We start from the raw sequence: 22,817 nt of genomic DNA, 5'->3' as shown, positions 1-22,817 counted from the left end.
TCCCTGAGGTTAAAAACTGCCTTGTTTAGTTTTCCATTGGCTTAGCTTCTCTTATCTCATAATGATAATGTTTAAAACCATCTTCCTTGGCGTCCTCTTTCTTCTTCCTATCTGGGTCTCTCTAGGTCGCCTGCCTGCACAGCTGTCATCTTGGGACTTCCCTTTCTCTGGGCTGGAATCTTGTGCCTGGATCACATGGCTTTCCCTTTACTCTTTCACCTCTTCTTTTTGTTTCCTTGTCTGTGTTGGAAGTCAGCTTTGGTGAGGTCTAATTTCCACACTGTCAACTTCCCCCTTTTTAGGTGCACAGGTCCAGAGTTTTGGCAAACACATACAGTCACATAACCACTACCACAGTTCACTGCCTTGGCCCCATGGATGGACTGCTGAAGCTGCAGGCAGCTTTAACGCCTAAGTCAGGTCACGAAACCCCTCTGTTTCCAACCCTCCCTGGGCTCCCCTCTCACTCAGAGACAAAGCCAAGGTCCTTATGGTGGCCTACAGAGTCTGATGTGACCCAGCCTGCTTCCACTCTGGCCTCCTCTCCTCCCCTCTCCACCTTGCTCACTCTGATCCAGCCACATTGATTGGCCTCCTCCCCTTTCTAAAACACCCCAGGCCCGGGGCCGGCCCAGTGGCGCAGCAGTTAAGTTCGCACGTTCTGCTTCTTGGCGGCCCAGGGTTCCCCGGTTCAGATCCCAGGTGCGGACATGGCACCACTTGGCAAAAGCCATGCTGTGGTAGGCATCCCATGTATGAAGTAGAGGAAGAAGGGCATGGATGTTAGCTCAGGGCCAGTCTTCCTCAGCAAAAATAGGGAGATTGGCAGTAGTTAGCTCAGGGCTAATCTTCCTCAAAAAAAAAAAAAAAAAAACACCCCAGGCCCACGCCTACCTCAGGGCCTTTGCACTGGGCTCTTTCCTGTCTGGAACTCTCTTCCCCCAGGGTTCCTGGCTCACTCAGATATCAGTCCTGGCCACTCCATTTAAAATTGCATCCCACTTTCTCATCACCTGCATTACTTTAACAGGAGTGGGGAGTAAGAGGGAAGTGGGGGCATCATGATGGAGATATAGCTGGAACAGTAAAGAATTGTCAGACATGAAGGAGTTTGGGTACAATGAAGCCACTGGAGGGTTTTAAACAGAGCAGGACAAGATAGACCTTGTATCTTACCAGGATCCGAGTGCCTCCCACGTTGAGACCAGGCCAAGGAGGGGCAAGGCAGATGCAGGGAGATTGGCATCCAGGTAAGAGACAAGGGTGGCTTGGACCAGGCTGGGAGCAGTGGAGGTGGGGCGAGGTGAGGTGATTCTGAATATATCTTGAAGGTGGAGCCACCAGGACCTGCCGGTGGGTTGGACATGGCCCTGGACCTCCTCAAATCCTCAGAAACCCTGCAATGAGTTACCCTTCCTCCCACAAAGGGAGTCCAGCTCATCTGCAGTCCAGCAGTCTCCCCACCTGCTCCCATGTTCTCCGACCACCCACCTGCCTCAAGGACAAAGCCACACACTGACTCTGTTTTCCCAACATTTAATTAGGAAAAAAAATTACACGAACAAAGAAGAACTCATGCAACAAAAGAGGAGAGAATGGAATTTCCAGGACTGCGAGACAGGGCCTGATTCCTCACAGGAGGCAGAAGGACAAAGGACTAAGGCACTGCCGCCTCAGCCCCTTGGGGCGGGCGCAGGACAGGGCAGCTGAGGACGAGGGGGTCGGGGGCAAGTGCAGACAACACTGAGGATGTTTGGCAGTAGGGCCGGGAGAAGGAGAGCCGGAGTCCCTGGGCCCAGGTCAGGCCCCGGCACAAGCCTGGTTCTAGCTCTCCAGGGTCTCAGAGAGAGCAGGGCCCTGTACAGGACAGGCCAACTCCCGAGAAGTCTGAAGGGAGACGCTGTGGCCCAGCTGCAGGGGGACGCCTGGGCACAGCCACAGTCTGAGGGCGGCTTCAGGTGCATCATCCCACCCCAAGTGCTGCTGGCACCGAGGCTGCCTTCCTGGTATGGGTGGGGCCAGCCATGGCAAGGGTGAGGTGCCAGAGGCTAGGCCAAGGCTGACAACGTCACAAGGGAGCCAGGACGACTCAAGGAGAGAAGGTCAGTGAAGTTGGCAACATGCCAGGGGTGACACGTATTTACAGATGGAGACAGTGAGGTGGTGGTAAATTAAATAAATAGGTGGTTGGGGGTATAAATAGCAAGGAAGGCAGGGGCCGTGGCAACACCTGGGCACAAGGGCAGGAGGCTAAGGGTATTGCTGCTGCTGGGGTGCGGGGCTTGGTCCTGTCATCCTCTCCCCCTCAGCCCCCAGCCCCCACCCCGGTGGGGCCCAAAGCAAGGCACTAATGAAGGGGGCCCAGGTGTGCCAGGGGCACACTGGCCCAGTGACCTCCCCCGTGCCACCCGATCCAGGGCTCAGCCCCCAGCCCCAGGCGTGAGCCGCCCCCCTCAACGGGAGGACAGCTCAGGACCGAAAAGGCCCCTCCTCACCGGTTCCGCCACCCTTAACTGTTGCTGGACAGGAGGGTGATGATGTGTTCCAGCTTCTGGCGCAACTTATGCTTCCGACAAGACGCATCTCGGTCCAGAGCGGTGAGAACCTGGGGCAGGACGGCCCCCCGGAGCTGGGCTCTCGAGGAGGGGCCGGCTCCTCCGGGGCAAAGCCCCCCTCCCCAGCTTGAGCAGCTTGAGCTCTTCCTTGCCTCACGCCTCAGCACATCCCTCCTCCCAGGGGGCCCTGGGCAGGCGCGTGGGAAGGGCTGCAATCTCTCACCTCTGAACACACCCTCCGGCTTCTCCTCGACCCCAAATCCTCCTCCAACTGCAGAACTCTCTGTCGTCCTCTCCACAGCCAGAGCGCGGCCCCTCCCAAGAGTGGTCTGCACTCGCTGTCCCCGATTTCCCCTTTCCCATCCGCTCCTATCGGCCCCCCCCAAAACCTCTCTTGTCCAGGTCTCCATGATCCTGATGCCAAGTCCCGGTGAGCGTTTGGGGCCTCATCTCCCTCGACCGTCGGCAGCACCCCACAGAGCCGATCACTCCCTCCTCCCTGAGCGCCCCCCGCCCCGGGGAGCCTCACTCATGTTCCAGGACCCGCCTGGCACTCTTGGGGTCCCTTCCACGCCTCTGGCCGCCCCTCCTCAGTCTCTGCTGCTAGCTCCCCGTCTTCTCGGCCACCTGTGGGTGTCCCAGGGCCCAGTGCTGGGGCCGCTTCTCCCTCTACACCCACTCGGCCGCCCTTGGTGAGCTCAGCCAGGCTCGGGGCTTTCAGGGCCATGTCCTGGCTCACAAGTTCTTGTCTCCAGGCAAGGATGCATCCTTAAGTCCACACCTCTGTGTCTCCTGCCTATTGGGGTCTCCAGTTGGGTTGCAAACACCACAGGCCCTACACGGGGCTGGCGCCACACACCTTCTGGCTCCACCCACTCCCCTCAAATCCCAGCATCTATGGAGAGTGTCACCTATGCTAGCCCGGGGACCTGGTCAGAGGGAACATCATAAGCAATCTGTCCCCTCCACCTCCTTGTGGCACTCCCTGACCCCCACCGACGCCCCTGCCTTTGCCAATGGCTGCACCCTCAGGGGGATTGTGGGGGTGGCACGCACCTCTTGGCGGTACTTGGTGACATAGAAATAGAGCTCGCTGAGTGCACTTAGGACATTGAAGTCGCTGGCGTGGAGTCGGGACTGCTCCACCAGGTAGGCATCCATATCCTGGTCGCTGATGGATGCCATCTTTGCAATGTCCCGGTAGTACCTGTTGGGACCCTGAGGTCACACAGGCAGGTGCCATAAAAGCCAAAGCCCCTGCCCTGGCAGCCAGGCTGGCCTCTGGGCCTTTTCCTGCAGCTGGCCCACCTAAGACAAGCCAGCCCAGGGAAGGCAGCTCCTACGCCCCTCACCCAGCAGCAACCTCCCTGGGCTGCCTGACCCTGCCTCCCCTCCGCCCAGCACACAGGGCTGCGGGGCAGGGCCCACCTCTCCACCCAGCTCTTGTAGTTGGGGATGTCCTTGGCGTAGAGCAGCTTGTTGGAAGGGGAGTCCTTGCCCAGGCGGTGCTCGGACGTGGAGCAGGAGTCCATGAAGGTCTGGGCTACCACCGACAGGCAGGCATCTGTGATGCTGCTCTTGTGGATGTCGAACACAAACTGCGGGTTCTTGATCACGTTCACCCAGAAGCGCAGGGGCAGGCTGGACAGAGGGACACACACCCACAGCTCCCTAGTCGCCCAGTGAGCACCCACCCATCACTGCTCCCCTCCACGGTTCCTATCTGGTCAGCTCCCATCTTGCCCAGAGTGGCAGGAGGGACATATTTAGGATTAGTGGCCTTTTCTCTAAGTTTCTGCTGGCCTTCAAGCAGTGAGACCTAAGAGTAAACAGCTCTTCTGTCCTCAGTGCATCCCAACCCCCGACAGAGACCACCTGGGCCAGGCAACCAGCATCTCTGCCCTGTGCCAGACCCCAGAGAGCAAAAGGCCACCTCTGGGCACTGGCCTTAACTACCAACATCCCACCCCCTCAAATGCATGGCAGAGCCCACCTCTGAAATTGCACTCACTCACTCGCCCTCTTTGCTTGCTGGCACCATTGACCCCAGGCCACAGTCCTCTCCTACCCGGACAACCACTCCAGCCCGTCAGTCACCCTGGCCCCATGGTCCCTGAATCTCAGCAAAGCCAGCCTCTTCTGCCCACCCATCCCTGGAGGGGCCAGCAGCATCCGGCATGGGGCAATACCAGTTGCTCTTCCAGGTGTGTCGCACATCGGGGTCACTGATCTGGCGCTGGTCGGCCTGCTCATCCAGGAAGTCAAACATGTACTTGATGGCCAGGGGCAGGGCCGAGCCCCGGTGCGCTGTGCTGAACACGGTCTCAAAGAGGTCGTCCACAAACTTCTGCAGGGTGCCCTGCAGGAGCACAGCAAGGGCACAGGCTGTGAGGGAGCCAGGCTGGGATGTCCCCACAGCAAGACAGACGGGGGGACAGAGAGGCTCAGCAATGAGCAAGGCTTCCCTGCAGAACCAATGCCCCTAAGATAGGCCCTGTCTCAACCTTGGGCTGGGAGTTCCCATAGCAAAGGCCCACTGGATTCGAACAATCCAGTGGTCTCCTCCCCACACAGGCCAGACAGGGCCAACCTCAGGGTCAAAACCAGGCTCGAAGGTGTCTGGGCTGAGGCCAGGCTGGTGCAGGGCAGGCCCACACCTTAGTGGCCAGCAGCCGTGTCAAGTAGATCTCTGAGACCATCTTGCTGCCACGGTCCCCCTCGCGGTGGTCGGCGTGGTCATGGTTCTTTACCAGGTGCCACAGCTTGGTGCCTGTCTCCTGGTCGGGCGTGATCATGGGCGCCCGAGAGCGGAGGCTATCGGGGCTGCTGGCTGTGCGGAGCAAGCTCTCTAGGGCAGAGGACAAGTGTGCCCCTTAGGCCAGGGGGACCACACCAGTATTGTCAGGGCTCTTGCCCCACCTGTCCTGGGAGCCCAGCTGGCTGAGGGGGGCCCGTCCACTCTTGCTGGCCCACCCCACTTCTAGGCTCTAAGGAACTGGAGACCTCCCAAGGGCAGGGCCCAGGGAGACTGCCAGAGCCAAGCTGGCCGCAGATAGGGGGTCCCCTGTGACAGCTGATACAGCCTCAAAGGGCACAGGGCCAGCAGAGGCCACCACGCTGAGGACACCTACCGTAGCGGCTGAGGGAGCAGGTGAAGGTAAAGGAGTTGGCCATGTTATAGGCAGATACTTGTTTGGGCACCAGTGCTACCACGGAACCATCTGTCACCTGGAGACCCCAGAGACAGAGAGGAGACAGTGCAGGAGGCCAAGAAGCCAAGGGACCTGAGCCACCAGCCACCCAGACCCTGCAGTGTACATGTAGGGCAGCAGCCAAGGCTCCTGAGGAAGGCCTGCGAGCACAGGTGCCAGAGAAGGGAGGAGCCAAGGTCCCTGCTCCTGAATCCTCAGGGCAGGGCTGCAGTACCCCAGTGGCCCTGGGGGTGAGTGGGCCCCCAGCCCCCTTACCTGGTAGTGGGCCAGTGAGTTGACCCTCTTCCAGTCACACTCGATCTTGGTGGTGACATCCTCATCCTGGAGGATGATGCGGGCCATGCGGCCCTGGCGCCATTCTGCAGGCCACAGATAGCCCTTGAGGTCCCGCACAGCATCCCCCAAGACCCTGGGCCCATTCCCCTCAGAGGACAGAGCCCAGGTGAGGAGTGTGAGCAGTGACCAAAGTAACATGGCCACAGGGTGGGGGCCAGGAGGAGAGGGTAGGGCCTCACCTAGGTCCATGTCCTCAGCTTTGGGGCGCTGGGAGTATGGGATGCCCTTGTACACAGCATCCAGCAGCTTGTCTTTGGCCTGGGTGATGCTGTCGCAGTTGAGAACCTTCACTGGGACCTGAGGGCTCCCCTCACTCTCCGGGCATAAACAGTGCAGGGTCTGAGGGCAAGGGGCACCACAGGGTGGGTCCTGGGCAAGGCTTCCCCCCATGCCCGAAGCCCTGCCCACTGGCCCCTCACTCACCAGCGTCTTGTAGTCAATCTGCTGCCGGATGAGCTTGTCCTCGCTCAGGGAGTAGCGCGCCTCGCCCGTGATGGCGTCGATGGGGCCCTTCTCCATCTGCTGCTTGATGGCGCAGTAAAGCAGGAAAAGCGGCTCCCCGGCGCACTCCTGCAGCCGGGCCAGCACAAAGCTTGCTGCCTGCCTGACAGCCAGCTACTTCCCCTCATCATCTCCCCTGCCGCCTGCCGGCCATGCGCACCTTCAGAAACTTATGCAGCAGGAAAGTGAACCAGTTGGTAAGCATCTTCTCAGCCACTGACTCAGTCCTAGGGTGAAAGGTGCGCTCAGCCCAGGCCTGGTAGGGGGCGGGGCCTGCCCAGAGGTAGAGCCGGCCAAGGGCAGGGCTGGAGCAGTACAGTACCTGCGCAATAGCAGCTTTGGGTGGTTCTTGCTTTCTAAGTTTTTCTCTATGAGGTCCGCCAGCAATTGCTTGAGCAGCCCTGTGGCATAGTCGAGGCGGCTCTGCAATGCCACCATGGTGAGCGAAGCCACGGTGCCACGGTCCCGCATGGAGAAGCTGCTCTGGGCCTCCAGCGTGTGGATGAAGGTAAGCACGAAGGCCCGGCTGTGCAGCAGCTGCCCGAAGAGGCGCAGGGCCTTCTCGACATTGGGCGGGGTCTGTGGGGCACAGGGCATCTCAGAGGGTGCGGGGGTGGCCCTGGGGGTGACAGGGAGTGGGCAGGCAATGAGGGGGGGATTCACATCCAGCTCCTTGAGCACTGGGTGGGCCTCGATGCCTGGGAAGAGTACGCGCACGGCATAGGTCCGGTAGTCCAGGAAAGGGATCTGCACGCCGTCCATATGGTTTGTCAGCTCGTTGATGTCTGTCTGCAGCTCGGCAAAGGCTGGGGAGGGGCAGAGAGGGAGAATGAACAGAACAGGCAAAGGAAGGCCCCCCAGCCCGCCCACCCTACACTGTACCCTGCCCCCAGGCACCTTCCTTGCATTCTAGGGCCACGCGGGACTCCAAGTTGTCCATCTGTAGCTGGAGCCGCTTGAGTGTGCGGTCAGCATCCTGAGTCTTGCGCTTGTAGGCGACCAGCACAGCGGTGATGGCCAGCAGCAAGAGCCCACCGCCCACTGCCAGCCCCACCATGGCCGGCAGGGTCAACGCTCGCTCGGCCGTGATGTGCAGGGTGCCCAGCCAGAACTCCAGGCCACCCACCAGCACCTGCAGGGACAAGTCCGCTGTGAGCTGACCTCATGCCCACCCCTACTCCCCTGATGGCCTCTCCACCCCCACCCACCATGACAGGCTGCCGGCCCGTCTGGCTGGGTGAGTCGCACAGGAGTTGTGTGTCCGAGACGGTGAGTGCACACGGCTGGCCCCCAATCAGGACTGTGTAGTTGAGACGGGAGTTGCCGGCTGCTGCGGGGATCAGATTCTTGCCCTACAGGTGGAGGACACGGTCAGCCAGGTCTCCCAGCCTCCCTGCCCCTCCTGGCCCCTGAGCCCCACCGGCACCTTTAACACTACGTGGGAGCCAGGTTTGACGTCCAGGACGCCGGAGGGCCCAAGTGGCTCGAAGCTGGGGTCGGGGTAGTAGGTAAAAGAGGATCGGTTGAGAGAGCGGGCTGTCTGCACGTGGTCTAGCAGGAAGCCAAACTCGTCAGGGTGCTCGCCCTGGGCCTGCGGCTGGGGCCGCCCCAGGAAGATGCCGGGGGCCTTACACAGCATAGCAGTGTCGTTGATCACCTGGCACGTCTGTGGGGACAAGGGCGGGTAGCCCGGCACATGAGGCCACAGGTGGGAGGGTGAGGGGTGGGGTGAGGGCAGCTGGCACTCACATTGGTGGTTTCAATGCCTCGGTACTTGGCCCGGACTCGGGGCTCCTGGACTGTCAGCAGGTGAGTCCCACTCACAGTGATGGCAGTGCTTCCGCTGGGGGCAGGGACGAGGGGCTCTGGCTCAGAGGAGATGTAACTTGAGGCCAAAGGCCCCAGTCATCAGGGGAGACCCCAGGACAGGAGCTCGAGGACCCAGTCCCCAATCCCCTCAATGCCAGACAGGCTCCACGTTTTCTCAAGGGTCTTACTTGATGATGCTCCAGGTGGGCTCAAGGCGAGTGACAGTGGGGTCCTGGGTGTAGGTGTAGAGGACTCCAGGACTAGAAATGTTGGCACGGTCGATAGCCAGGGTGATGGAGGCCTGGCTGGGGCCCAGGGTGGAGACGGGCGAGATACACACAATCGCTTCGGCATCTCTCCTGGGTCGACAAATGGGCCCTTGGAGCAGGCGGCCCAGGGCTATCACATGCCCTGCCCCTGTGGTCCCTACCCAGCGCCCTGCCCACCTCACAAACTGGCACTCGCCGTCTCTCACAGTCACTGCAACTCTGCTGCCAGCATCCAGAGAGCTACCGGAGATGGTGAGCCGTGTGCCTCCAGAAGCTGGGCCCCGACTGGGACTCACACGGTTGAACATTGGGGTCTGTGGGAAAAGCAGCCCTGAGGGGAGGGAGGAGGCAGCCCAGCTCTGGGGCTAGGCCTGTGCCCCTCAGAAGGGGTGGGCAGGGGAAGAGGTGGGCGGCCCACGCACCACGAAGCTGAAGAGCTGCTCAGACTGCGTGCGGAAGTCCGCGGAACAGTCGCCTACACAGAGCTCCACAGGCCCTGGCGGCGGGCTGGGCACCAGCGACTCCTCCATCTCACACACAATCCTAGGGGTCAGAGACAGTCAGGGCCAGCCACAGTGGATAGGGCTGGGCGGCGGCACAGCCACACTCACCTCTCAGCGCTGACATACTCGGCAGGGATGGAGTTGCAGCGCACGCCGGCCACCCGCAGGCCCACCTCTCGGTAGGTGAGGCCCAGGTTCTCGCCCACGATGGTGACCCGGGTACCTCCCTCCTTGGGCCCCATAAGTGGGTGGATCTGCAGAGCATAGGAGGCGAGAAGGTGAGCCCAGACTTGCGGGTGCCCGGTGGGTGGAAGGCGGTTGGGAGGCTGACCTGGGCAATGCGAGGGTGGCTGCAGCGGGTGCCTTTCTGGCTCAGGTGCATCCAGTTGGTCTTGGGTGCTGGGCAGTGGGCCCGCAGCTGGCACCTGTGCTCTGAGACGCACCAGCCGCAGTTGAAGCGGGGGTCAGCCTTGAGGCAGAGACCACAGCTAGGTCGCTGGGCCCAGCACTTGTACAGGAGAGCTGTGGGTACAGAGGGCACTGCTAGGGGGTGGTTACAGGGAGCCAGTGGCACCAACGGCCCTGCCGGAGGGTCCCCTGCTGGACCTGCCCCCAGTTCATGCCGACTCTGTCCCAGGAGGCGAGCTCCTCAGCTCCATCCTGCCCCTCACCTCGGAAGGTGGCAGGCTTGTCGATGGGGAAATCTCCATCCCAGACCACAGAGAAATCCAGCTCGGTGTCACCATACTCATCGCCTTCATAGGAGTACTGGGGGGAGAGGAACCTGCGTGACCTCAAAGAAGGTGTACAGACCTCCCGGCTCAGGAATCCCCAGCAGGAGGTTCAGAAGGCCCCCTGCCATGGCCACCTGAGGCTTCCACGCTTGGCCCTGCACGTCCTGGCCACCCCCTCAGGTGTGATAGGTGGGCCTCACCGAGGCATTCTGGCACTGCACACTGCTGCTGTTGAAGCGCACAGCAGGCACCCGCTGCTGCCGGCCCTGCACCCGGACCACGCACTCGTAGTTCTTCTGGCCCGACTGGGGCTGCGGCAGGTTCTTGGCCCGCAAGGTAAGAGGCTGCATGACACCGACTGGGATCAGGAGGTCCCCGCTGGGCAGGATCTCAGGGCAGCCCTGGAGGGAGAACGCCCGTCAGCTGCACACCAACTGCTGCCGTCCATCCGGGCCAGCCCCATGTTGAGGAGGCTCCAAGAAACCAACGAGATCAAAGGCAGAAAAGCCAGAGGCCAGCACACACGGAGCCCAGCCCCCTTGCTCGCGGCGCCCGCCTCACCTCAGGGCTGTGGACCCTGCCCTCCTGGAAGGAGCACTCGTGGGGGTGGCTGGTACACACGTGGCGGTACTTACACCAGTGGCAGGGGTAAGGGCTGCCGACGCAGGACATGCACCTGGGGAGGAGAGGCTTCCAAAATAACCAGGAAGGCCATGTCTGCCCCTCACCACCTCTCCTACAGGACACACAGGGGACTGAAGGAAGAAGACAGCAGGGCCCACACAATACAGCGAGGGACAAAGAGACGTGGGGACAGCGCTCAGGGAGACCAGTACTCACGACTGGAGAACACTGCAGTTGTAGAAGACAAAGTCGGCCCCTGCAAAGCTCACGCCGGTCTCCTTGGAGAGCAGCTGCAGCCGCACAGTGCGGGTGGCCCCTGCAGCAAGCCCAGGGCAACTGTGAGCAAGCTGGGGCCTGAGGGCGCCCCTGTCCCAGGCAGCCCCAGCCCACTGACCGTGCCCCCTGGTGAGCGTCCGGAGCTCCTGGAGGGAGGGCGAGGGACAGCGCAACTCCCCAGAGGGCAGCAGGATGGCCTCGTTCTCCGTCACCTCCTCAAAGGCACAGCTCACACCTGCGCTGAGGTCTGGCACGTTGCGCATGGCCACAGTGAGCTGGAGGAGGCAGAGGACTCAGAACAGGGCGCATCCCCCCAACACGCACAGGCCCACACACCTCCCACCCACCACGCCACTCACCTGCACCCCAGGTGATGTCACCGACACGTTGTTGGGCTGGACCCGCACCTGAACACATTTGCTCAGCTCCTTGGCAAAGCCATGAGGGGCTGAGGCACCTGGACAAGCCCCTTCGCGGCAGCATCTGCGTGGAGCCAGACCAGAGCCCGTCCCACAGCTGCCCCAGGAAGGTGCCGGCCGGGGGTACAGTGGGGCCTGAGGACAAAGGGGACAGGCAGCCCAGCCCACAGTGCCAGGCAACAGCATGCCTCAGCCTTGTTCCCTGGGTCCAAGGGACGTCACTCAGGGTGGAGGTTCCACTCATTAGCGGGAGAAAGTGGAAGGGGAGGGAGGGGGAGGCCGCAAGGGCATGGCTGGGAGCAGAGGGCCTGTGGGCTGGCCCCTTCCGGGAGCTTCACTGAGCCCTCACCTGTGCTGCAGCACACACCAACCACAGTGCGGGTCCCCCGAGCCCAGGCAGGCTGCGCAACTCAGGTATTGCTCGCAGGTCTCCACTGGGAGCTGGCTCACCTGGGGACAGCCACATCAGCACCCAGCCTGCCCCGACCCTGCCACCCACCGCCGCCCGCCACGGGCCCACCTGCTTCTCACTCAGGAGGTAGATGTGCCGGTGGTCAGGGCTGAAGAGGAGGTCTCGGAGTATGGGGCTGCCATCCACCACGGGCACTGTCTCGTACAGATGGGCATCCTGGGAGCCATCGACCCGCACCTGGGCCATGAGACCAGGGCAGAGGGATGACAAGCCAACCTGATGCCATAGTAGCACCCCACATACCCAGGGTGTCCTCTTCTCAAGCCAGGGACTTTCCAGGTTGTGGCCAAGCTGAAGCCAGGACCTGGCCCCCACAGGCCCTTGGGGGTGATTCAGCCAGCCAGAAAAGGCTCCCAGAAGATAGGGGCACAGAGGTTAGTGCTGCCTAGGGATGGGGAAGAGGGGTAACAGCTAAAGGGGCAGGGATTCTTTTAAGGTGATGACAATGTCCTGGATCGAGAGAATGCTGATGGTTGTACAATTCTGCAAACTTACTAAAACCACTGAAATGTACGCTCCGAATGAGGGAAGTGTATGGTACAAGGACTACACCTCAGTAACGCTGCTGCAAACGAAAAAAGGGCCTAGGAGGGAAGTAAGCCAGGCTCTGAGAGCTCAGTGGCTCCCTGCATAACCTTTCTCCTGGCCACCCCCAGACCTCCCCAAGGATGCCATTTGTTCCCTCATTCATCTGACTGAGGACCCAGCAATGATGGCTCAGCCACGGCCCCTGTTCTGCGGCAGGGAAGCCCTGAGATGGGTCTGGTCTCTGTCCCCACAGCCACAGGAAGCTGGCAATTCAGGCCACAGCAGGCAGTGATGCTGGCGAGGTGGATGGCTCAGGGGTCGGCCGTGGAGCATGGCCAGGCTCCTGGGGCCCAGCCTGAGAAGTCCCCCTCCCCCCATGGGCCATGCCCTGTTCAGAGTCTCCAGGGGCCCGTCTGCATGTTCTTGCCCCCAACCCTTGTCCCCTATGTCAGAGTCTGCCCTGATCTCCACATGCCAAGGCTTCTGGGGCCCACCTTCTTCAGGCTGCCACTGCGAGTGCCAATGAAGACCACGGAGTGCTGGTGGTAGGTGTAGGCAGCCACACTGGCCATGCCATCAGTGCTGTCAGCCAGCAGGGGCAGCCCCTCAATCACGTGCAGGCCACCCAGTGGCTGGTTCAACACCAGCCCGCAGAAGTTTCCATTTATCTGCATGGGCTGGTGAAACAGAAGGGATGTATATAAGAGAGCCTGGAGGCACCAGCTGGATGGAGGCCGTGGGACCCCACATTCTGGAAGAGAGCAAGAACTGACTGCTCGCCCTGCGAGCCCCACAGGAAATCAGGGGCTGAAGAGGGAGATGGAGGAGGAGGAGGAGGAGGAGGCAGGAGCGGGGAGAGAAGAGCAAGGCCTAGGCCTGCAAGATGGGGCCAGGCTGGGACACCCGTGAGACAGAGTAAGGAGCAGCAACCTGGGGATGGGTGGAGGAGCAGTAAGAGGAAGGGGGTGGTCCACAAACAGAGAGCGCCTGCCAAGAGAGCCAGTAAGACGGAAGGCCAGGGAAGGAAGAGAAACAGCAGATGCAGAGAGAGGACAAGACAGTGCGGGGGACCCCTGAGAGGGAGAAGCAGGTGTTCCAGGGCTAGGGTGCCACTCCCAAGGCCATGCCAGTCCACTGGCTGCCACGCCACTATCCAGGCCAGGGCTGCAAACCTGGGAAGGGGCAGATAGCCTGGCATAGGGGCAGGGTGGGGCAAGTGAGAGCTTACAGTGTTGATGCAGGGCAGCTCCTTGTTCAGCAGCCAAGGCAGGGCCAGTGTGCCCTCCCCGCGATAGCAGGACTGGATGCGGCGCCGGATGTGGGCATTGATGTTGCTGAGGGTAAAGAGGCAGAGGATGGTCTGCCTCGGTGGGCTGGCCCGGTTCTTCTGGCCTTGAGAGAAGACTGTGAAGAGGACATCCTCGTCAGCTGGCACACCCAGGGCCTGGGCCAGCAGCAGGCCGGGCTTGGCCAGGTGGGCGCTCTGCACCAAGCGGTACTCCACGCCGCGCCAGGAGCAGCCAATGGGGAACTCCACGTATGAGTAGAACTCCGAGTCCCCCGCGCACATGCGCACGATCTTGGATGTGAAGAATTTCTCGCCTGCTGTGTCCAGCAACGTCTGCTGGGTGTCCAGCTGCAGCGTCAGGAAGTACACAAAGGAGGCACTCACAAAGCCATAGATATAGTAGATGTCAAAAGCAGGGTACAAGGACAATGTGTCTGAGGGGATCTTGATCTGTGAGGAGACAAACTCATCCTGGTACACCTGGAGAGCAGATCAAGGAGAGAGCTTGGGATGAGGCCTGCGTCCATCGGTAACCTCCCAAACCCTGGGCCCTTGGACCCTGCAACACACCCTGGCCCTGCTCCCACAAAACGGTCCCCCCAGGCTTCCCTCACAACTCCCGACTGCCCACATGGTCACAGGAGCCCAGGCCAGAAAGGCTGCCAAGGGCAAGGTGAGCAGCCCCATCCTGTGCTCCAGCTGGTCCTGCTGTCCTCAGCAGCTTGTCCCCTCTTGGACTAGGGCTCTTCCAGAGGTGGAGCCAACACAAGGTGCAGGCAGGAGGGAACTGGGAGCTGGCTCTTGAGAGGGTGAGAAGCGACGCGAGGGAAGGAGGGCCCAGCAACCCGCCCAAGAGGGCGAATAGGCACTCACCAGACTGAACATGTCGGCACTGTCCTCATCACCGATGAGCTTTCGAGAGCTCAGAGTGGGGAAGTACTCAGACTTGCCATCCACAGCAGTGCCCACAAACAGCTTGCTGGGCCCCTGGCCCTGTTCCACAATGACGCCAGCCATGGAGTCGGGTTCCCGGGCCCCCGACAGGTAGTGCTCCTTGCGATGGTGGGGCTCGCCCAGCTTGAAGAGGTCATCGAGGCGCAGGAACTGGCAGATGCCCTGCCAGATGCTGCCACAGGCCACCAGGCGGCGGGCCGCATAGTCTATGAGCAGCAGCTTGTTCACGTTGTCCACAGGCGCCAGGCGATGGGCGCACACACGCATACTGGGGGGTGGGTAGCAGCGAGCATTGTCCTCAACAGGCCCCGTGACATGGGCCCGCAGCTCGGTCAGGTTGGGGGACAGCTTGAAGACACGATTCACTGCGCCCACAAACACCTCTCCAGTCACCCGGTGTACCGCCAGGTGGGTGAGGGTAGTGTCTGTCACCGAGAAGGCAGGGAAGGGCCTGCTGCTGCCCAGGGCCCCCCCCATGGCAAGGACGAGCAGTGAGAGGAGACAAACAGCGGGCATGGCCGGCGGCTGCGCCCAGGGACGGGCCTGAGGAGAGATAGCAAGTACCAGTCAGAGGCCCTCTGGCCCAGGCTGCCTGCCCTCCTCCTGGCCTGCCTGGCCTAGGGCCCCTGGCAGGCTGAGCTCTGAGCCACAGAGGGTGGAGGCCACTCACCCAACACCACGCCAGAGCCCCAGATGGTGACCGTGTCTGGGAGAGAGGAGGGGCCTCCACCAGGGCGCATGAGTGAACAGCAAGCACAGGCAGGCTTGGGGGCCATCAATCATCCCCCACCCCCCGCTGGAAAGGAGCCAGGAGGCCTTGCCTCAGCTGGGCCACACCCAAGAGGGCAGCAGAGCCAGATGCTGGGAAAGGCAGGGTGGGAGGCCCTCCCAGAACGAGACCCCGATCACCAGATCCCAGACTTGAGGGCAGCCAGCCACACAGAAGAGCCACCGTAGGCAAGCCGCAGGCCACAGAGACGCCCCATGCCCAAGTTGGGGGAAGGCGGAAAGGCAGGGAGAGAACAATCATAAGCCCCGGGGGTGGGGGGCACCACCCCAGAGTGGCACTGCCACCAGGAGCCCCAGGACAGAAGTCTGGGGCATCAAGGCCTGAGATCAGACCTAGCACCACCACATCCCCACTCCTGGCCCCAGCTGCCTCCTTGCCTGGAGGGCCTCCCTCAGCTGGCTGTCCAGGAGCCTGCTGTCTGGCCTACTCACTGCAACACAAAGCCGAGTCGCGCCTGCCCCCACAGCCACGCGCTGAGACAGACGTAAGTCAGGCTCTGCTCAGGCACAGCCAAACAGATGGCCAGGCAGCCGTGTGCTGCTCTCTCTCCCTCCAGGTCCAAAGGTTAGCTGGGGAAGGGGAGATGCAGAGGGACCCAAGGGGCCCTATGGATGGGGAGCAACATCCCCCAAAACAGCAAGGCCTTGGGAAGATGGGGGGGCCATAAGGACAGTGCCCAACTTGGCTGAGTCTTCACCCCCCAAGCCACACCCAGCCCTCTGGCCAGCCCCAGACGGCAAATACAGCAGAGCAGTGTCGTGGCAGCCAATGGGGCAGGGTTAAGCGCTACCCAGTCAGTGCCCTAGCCCCAAGCGAGACACAAGGTACCCAGACTGGGGGGCGCGGGGAACCAAACCAAGGAGGTGCAGAAGAGAGAAAGGAAAAAACACATTTCCTAAAACAAGGAGCAGGCCCAGCTTGAAGCCAAAGTTTCAGCTCAGACTGATCATCTCTCAGGGGCTCTTTTGTCAGGTCCACATCCTGGACCCCTAAACAACAGCCAGAGAAGAAAGGAAGGCCAGAGGGGAGACCACATCCCACCCTCACCTCCTAGGAACCAGGATGGGGACAGGGCTGGAGGGAAATCTGGAGAGGCAGGATTTGCAGCCCAAGCCCCCTCCCAACCTCCACCTGTCAGTGGGAGCCTCAGGCATCACAGGCACACCAAGCCCCTCTGCCACAGCCCTGCCAGCAGAGTGCCCATGCCCCGCGCCATGCTGCTGCCCGGCTCGCCCTGCCCCCACCAGGGGGCACCCCTCGGCAGAGCCACGGGGACCCTCGTGGACGGAGGCGCCGTAGCAGTCCTCGGAGGGGTAGCTTCTCTGCCACAAAGGGTCCCCATCGGGCAGGGAGGCTGGGCTTGGACTGGCCGTCCCTACCAGCGCAGGGCATGAAGGACTACTCAGGCCGGCGCCCGAGGGTCAGGAACAGAGGCAGGGCCCGACCCCCTGAAGGCCCCCGGGCTGCGTGAGCCCCGGGCCGCGGAGCATGCTGGCCCCGCACGGGTGGCGGCGGATGGGGGCCACCTACCTGTCTCTCCGCCGCCGCTGGCTCGGAGTGGCCGCCCTCCAGCCACGTGGACGCGCCCCCGAGCCCCACACTGGCCCAGCTCCCAGGCCCCAGCCGCCACGCCCCGCAACCGGCGCCCCGCGCGCGCCGCCGCCGCCGCCGCCACCAACGCCACTGCCACCGCCACCGCCCACACACTGGGCCGGCCCGGGGCCGCCCGGGCCTTTTAAACCCGGATCGTACCACCGCGCGGCGCGGGGGCACCCAGGGAGGGCCGGGCGGCAGGGCGCGCGGGCGGGGCCCCTCCTCCCCAGGGCCGGGGGCAGGCCTCGCGCGCAATCCCGGCCCCCGTGAGCTGCCTGGGTCTCCGCCCCGCGAGCCGACCCCCCTCGCACAATGGCCGCGTCCGCGGCGCGCGCCTCTCCCCTCCTCCCCGCCCGCTGCCTCGGGCAACCCTGGGACCCGCGCGCCCCCGCGCCACACCCACCTCGGGCCTGGGGCGCGCGCGGCTGGCACGGGCGCGCGCCGACCCCGCCCCGCCCCACCCGGCCCCGCCCCGGAGCTCTCAGGCGCGCCCGGGGCCACCTGCTGCCGGCGCGCGGCCTCCCTTGCTCGGCCAGTCAGGTGCCCTCCAGCCGACGACTCGCGGTCCTTGCTGAGGACACTCTCCCCGCGACGGTCCATAGCCCGGAGGGCCCGCGGCTAATAACATGCAAAAGCCTAGCACAGAGACTCGAGGGTGTCAAGCATTTACACCTGGTCCCTTTCCCAACCGGCCACCATGCTGTGAATCTGGGGTGTTCATTCCATTGCTTTCTTTTTCCTTTTCTTTTTAAACAGCTTTATTGAGAAATAATTCACCTCTCATATAAGACACTCATTTAAAGTGTAACTTTCAATGACTTTTAGTATATTCACGGAGTTGTGCAACTACCCCCACTATCAAATTCCAGAACATCGACATCACCACCAGAGGAAACCCCTGTACCCATTAGCACTCACCTCTAGTACCCTCTCCCTCCAGCCCCTGGCAATGGCTAATCTCTTTTCTGACTATGGATTTGCCAGTTCTGGACGTCTCAGATAAATGGATTCATACAACATACTTGTGTCTGGGGTTCTTTTACTTACTGTAATGTTTTCAAGGTTTGTCCATGTTTAAGCATGTATCAGGACTTCATTTCTTTATAGGGCCAAATAATATTCCATTACATGGATATACCACATTTTATTTATCCATTCATCAATTGGTGGACATTTGGGTTGTATCCATCTTTTGGTTATTGTGAATAAGGCTACCAGGAACATTAGTGTACAAGTTTTTGTGTGAACACTTTTTCATTTCCCTTCCACTTTAGAGTACAATTGCTGGGTCACATGATAACTCCTTTTTTTTTTTTTTTTTTTGAGGAAGATTAGCCCTGAGCTAACATCTGCCACCAAGTCTCCTCCTTTTGCTGAGGAAGATTGTTGCTGAGCTAACATCTGTTCCCATCTTCCTCTATGTTATATGTGGGATGCCTGCCACGGCGTGGCCTGACAAGAGGTGGTAGGTCCTCACGATCTGAACCAGCAAACCTCAGGCCACTGAAGGGGAGCCTGTGAACTTAACCACTGTGTCACCTGGCTGGCCCCATATAACTCTATTTTTAACGTTTTGAGGGAAACAGCCAAACTGCTTTCCAAAATAGCTGTACCATTTTACATTCTCATCAGCAGTGTTTAAGGGGTCCAATTTCTTAACATCTTTGCCAACACTTGTTGTTATCTGACTTTTTGTTTCTAGCTCTCCTAGTGGGTGTGAAATGGTATCTTGTTTTGATTTGATTTCCCTGATGACTAATGATGTTAAGCATTTTTCATGAGCTTGTTGGTCATTTGCTTATCTTCAACATACAAAGAAATCTGAAATGTCTACTTTGCCCATTTTTTAATCAGGTTTTTGTTTTGTTGTTGTTGTTGAGTTGTAGGAGTTCTTCATATACTCTAGATATCAATCCCTTATTATATATATAATTTGCAAATATTTTCTCTAGTTCTGTGGGTTCTCTTTTCATTTTCTTTTTTTCAGCTTTTAAAGATTTTATTTTTCCTTTTCCTCCCACAGCCCCCTGGTACATAGTCGTGTATTTTTAGTTGTGGGTACTTCTGGTTGTGGCATGTGGGATGCTGCCTCAGCATGGCTTAATGAGCAGTACTCTGTCCACGCCCAGGATTCGAACTGGAGAAACCCTGGGCCACTGAAGCAGAGTGAGCGAACTTAACCACTCAGCCACGGGGGCCTGCCCCTCATTTTCTTTATAGTGTACTTGGATGCACAAAAGTTTTAAATTTTGACAATGTCTAATTTATCTCTCTTTCGTTGCTTGTGCTTTTGTTGTCATATCTAAGAAACCATTGCTCAATCCAAGGTCACAAAGATTTATCCCTGTTTTATTATAAGAGTTATTTGGTTTTCACTCTTAAACTTAGGTCTCTGATCCGTTTGGGGTTAGTTATTGTGTATGATAGGAGGTTGTGGTCCAACTTCATTCTTTTGTATGTGGCTCCTATCTGATTGTCCCAGCACCGTGTGTGTTTTTTTTTTTCTTTTTTCTTTTTTTGAAAAGATTGGCACCTGGGCTAACAACTGTTGCCAATCTTCCTTTTTTTTTTTTTCTGCTTTATCTCCCCAAACCGCCCTCCCCCCGCACACAGTTGCATATCTTAGTTGCAGGTCCTTCCAGTTGTGGGATGTGGGATGCCACCTCAACGTGGCCTGACGAGCGGTGCCATGTCTGCGCCCAGGATCCGAACCCTGGGCCGCCACAACAGAGCCCGTGAACTTAACCACTCGGCCACGGAGCCGGCCCCCCAGCACCATTCGTTGAAGAGACTATTCTTTCCTCCAGTGAATGGTCTTGGCAACCTCATCAAAAATCAATTGACAATAGATATACAGTTTTATTTATGGACTCTCAGTTCTGTTCCATTGATCTATATGTCTCCCCTTATGCCAATATCACACTGTGTTGATCACTGCAGCTTTGTAGTAAGTTTTGAAACTGGGAATTATGAGTCCTCCAATTTTGTTCTTCTTTTTCCAGAGTGTTTTGGCTGTTTAGGGTCCCTTGCATTTCCATATGAATTTCAGGATGAGTTTGTCAGTTTCTGCCAAAAAATCAGTGGGAGTTTGATAGGGATTGAATTGAATTTTTTTTTTTTTTTGAGGAAGATCAGCCCTGAGCTAACATCTGCTGCCAATCCTCCTCTTTTTGCTGAGGAAGATTAGCCCTGAGCTAACATCCGTGCCCATCTTCCTCTACTTTATATGTAGCACGCCTACCACAGCATGATTTGCCACGCGGTGCCATGTCCGCACCCAGGATCCAAACCAGCGAACCCTGGGCCTCCAAAGTGGAACGTGCGCACCTAACCGCTGCTCCCCCAGGCCGGCCCCTGAATTGAATCTTTAGATCAATTTGGGGAGTTTTGCTATCTTAACAAGATTAAGTCTTTCCATCCATGAACATGGGATGTTGTGATGATTGATTTTATGTGGTTACTAATTTCAATATAGTCCCCCACTGTTTAATCAAACACTCATCTAGGTGTTGCTGTAAAGATATTTTGTAGATGTGGTCAACATCTACAATTGGTTGACTTTAAGTAAAGATTACCCTCCATAATGTGGGTGGGTCTCATCCACTCAATTAAAGGCCTTAATAGCAAAAATTGAAGTTTCCTGGGGAAGTAGAAATTCTGCCTCAAAACTGTAACATAGAAATCCTGCCTGAGTCCCCAGCCTGCCAGCCTGCCCTACAAATTTTGGACTTGCCAACTTGCCAGCCTCTGCAATCGCATGAGCTAATTTCTCAAAATAAATCGTGAGAGAGTGTGTGTGTGTGTGTGTGTGTGTGTGTGTGTGTGTGTGTATCCTGTTCTGTTTCTCTGGAGAACCCTGACTAAACAGATGTCTTTCCATTTATTTAGGTCTTCTTTAATTTCTTTCAATGATGTTTTGTAGTTTTCAGTGGACAGGTCTTGCACTTCTTTTGTTAAATTTATTCCTCAGTATTTTATTCTTTTCGATGCTATTTGAAAATGGAATTTTTTTCATAATTTCATTTCAGATTGTTCATTACTAGCATATAGAAATACAACTTGGGGGGGCCGGCCCTGTGGCCGAGTGGTTAAGTTTGCATGCTCCGCTTCGGCGGCCCAGGATTTCGCTGGTTCGGGTCCTGGGCGTGGACATGGCACCACTTGTCAGGCCATGCTGGGGCGGCGTCCCGCATGCCATGGTTGGAGGGACCCACAACTAAAAATATGCAACTATTTACCGGGGAGCTTTGGAAAGAAAAAGGAAAAATAAAATCTTTAAGAAAACAAAAGAAAGAAATACAATTGGTTTTTGTGTAATGATTTTTTATCCTGCAACCTTGCTGAACTAGTTTCTTAGCTCTAATAGTTTTTTGGCCGATTTCTTAGGATTTGGGATATACAGTCGTCCCTGGGTATCCAGTGGGGGTTGGTCCCAGGACTCCCTACAGATATCAAAATGCTAGGACGCTCAAGTCTTTTATATAAAATAGCATAATATTTGCATCTAACCTACACACATCCTCTCGTATACTTTAAGTCATCTCTAGGTTATTTATAATTCCTCATGCAATATAAATGCTATGTAAATAGCTTTTAGACTATATTGTTTAGGGAAAAATGACCCAAAAAAGTCTGTCGGTGCTCAGTACAGATGGAACCATCGTAGGCCTTTAAAGCCACAGTTGGTTGAACCTGTGGACGTGGAACCCATGGAGAAGGAGGATGTCATCTGAAAACAGACATAGTTTTACTTCTTTTCCAATCTGGATGTTTTTTATTTCATTTTGTCACCTAACTGCCCTGGCTAGACCCTCCAGTCAAAGGTTGGATGGAAGTGGTTGCTTTCTTTCTAATTTTATAATTTGAGATGATCTCAGATTTACGGAAAAGCTGCACGAATAGTATAGACAGCTCCCATGTACCCTTAACCCACAAGGTCGTATTTGGCCACATTTGCTTTCCCATTCCCTCTCTCTCTCTCACGTGTGTGCACGTGTACATGAATATTATGCATGTTTATTACATAGAAAAATAATATTGTGCTGAACTATTTCAAAGTAAGTTGTATATATCTTCCCCCTTTACCCCTAAATGCTTCGCTGCGTATTTCCTGACCACAGTATAATGGCTGCACAATTGTTATAGCCTCCTACACCGCCACTGTATGACTATCAACATCAGAAATGTTAATATGGATACAATAATATTATTTAATCTAAGATCTTATTCAGATTTCACCAATTGTCCCCATAATGTCTTTCCTAGCTTTGTTTATTCTGATCCAGGATCAGGTCTGCGATGCCACGTTGCATTTAGTTAAGTCTTTTTAGTCCCCTTTAATCTGCAACATTTCTCTGCTTTTCTTGGCCTTTCATGACACGGACATTTTTGAAGAGTGCAGGCCAGGTATTTGGTAGAACGTCCCTCAGTCCAGGTTTGTCCGATGTTTCCTCACGGTGAGATCCGGCAGGGCGGTAGGGGAGGACACCACGCCCTCCAGCCACCAGGCCGGGCCCTCTGAGGGCTTCTTATCAGGAGACACGTGCTGTTACTGTGATGTTCACTTTGAGCATTTGGTTAAGGTGGTGACTGCCCTATGTGACTAAAAAGTAGTTTATAGGAAGATACTTTGAAACTAGGTAAATATTCTATTCCTCACCGAAATGTCACCCAATCATTAATTCTTGCCTGAATCAATGATTACTCTGCTGGTTGCAAAACAGTGATTTTCTCCTTCCATGAGCCTTCCTGCAATTGTTCCTCAATATTCTCCTGTCAGGAGGAGCTCTTCTGTTTATCTAACTATGTGTTCGTTATCAGTATAGACTCTTGGATCTTGATTTTATTCGATGGATTATAACCCATTATTGTTAGCTATTCTCTTTTTTTTTGGTGAGGAAGATTGGCCCTGAGCTAAGATCTGTTGCTAATCTTCCTCTTTTTGCTTGAGGAAG

The 22,817-nt window shown here is 57.5% G+C and overlaps 1 protein-coding gene across 6 annotated transcripts; it reads right to left on the bottom strand.

Annotated features, from left to right (window-relative positions):
• Positions 1–1,520: 1,520 nt before the first annotated feature.
• PLXNA3 (plexin A3) lies at positions 1,521–16,933 on the bottom strand. 6 transcript variants are annotated; one of them, XM_070606596.1, is made up of 33 exons: positions 16,801–16,933; positions 14,400–15,023; positions 13,467–14,006; positions 12,733–12,915; positions 11,759–11,887; positions 11,588–11,688; positions 11,179–11,302; positions 10,938–11,094; positions 10,760–10,859; positions 10,481–10,595; positions 10,120–10,320; positions 9,857–9,953; positions 9,517–9,707; positions 9,294–9,439; positions 9,105–9,225; positions 8,860–8,996; positions 8,602–8,772; positions 8,354–8,447; positions 8,031–8,270; positions 7,813–7,956; positions 7,502–7,736; positions 7,268–7,410; positions 6,927–7,183; positions 6,765–6,831; positions 6,527–6,673; positions 6,283–6,442; positions 6,023–6,126; positions 5,687–5,783; positions 5,213–5,403; positions 4,745–4,914; positions 3,984–4,196; positions 3,612–3,762; positions 1,521–3,182 (listed from the first exon to the last, which is right to left on the bottom strand). In XM_070606596.1, exons 2-33 carry the CDS (start codon positions 14,994–14,996, stop codon positions 3,159–3,161), a joined length of 5,547 nt encoding a protein of 1,848 aa, XP_070462697.1. In that variant the 5' UTR covers positions 14,997–15,023; positions 16,801–16,933; the 3' UTR covers positions 1,521–3,158. The 6 variants fall into 6 exon arrangements, with proteins under 6 accessions (XP_070462697.1, XP_070462695.1, XP_070462694.1 ...); XM_070606594.1 differs by having other exon boundaries at positions 1,521–2,605; XM_070606593.1 differs by having other exon boundaries at positions 6,927–7,410.
• Positions 16,934–22,817: the final 5,884 nt, after the last annotated feature.

Source organism: Equus przewalskii, chromosome X, assembly GCF_037783145.1.
Source record: "Equus przewalskii isolate Varuska chromosome X, EquPr2, whole genome shotgun sequence".
In the NCBI taxonomy this organism is placed as follows: Eukaryota; Metazoa; Chordata; class Mammalia; order Perissodactyla; family Equidae; genus Equus; species Equus przewalskii.
This window is presented reverse-complemented; position numbering and strand designations above follow the sequence as displayed.

Coding starts and splice junctions, on each gene's coding strand:
- PLXNA3 (XM_070606590.1), bottom strand. CDS start 14,996: ATGCCCGCTGTTTGTCTCCTCTCACTGCTCGTCCTTGCCATGGGGGGG. Junction 11,095..11,178: donor TGACATCACCTGGGGTGCAG/GTGAGTGGCGTG, acceptor TGCCTCCTCCAG/CTCACTGTGGCCATGCGCAA. Junction 9,226..9,293: donor GAGTATGTCAGCGCTGAGAG/GTGAGTGTGGCT, acceptor TCTGACCCCTAG/GATTGTGTGTGAGATGGAGG.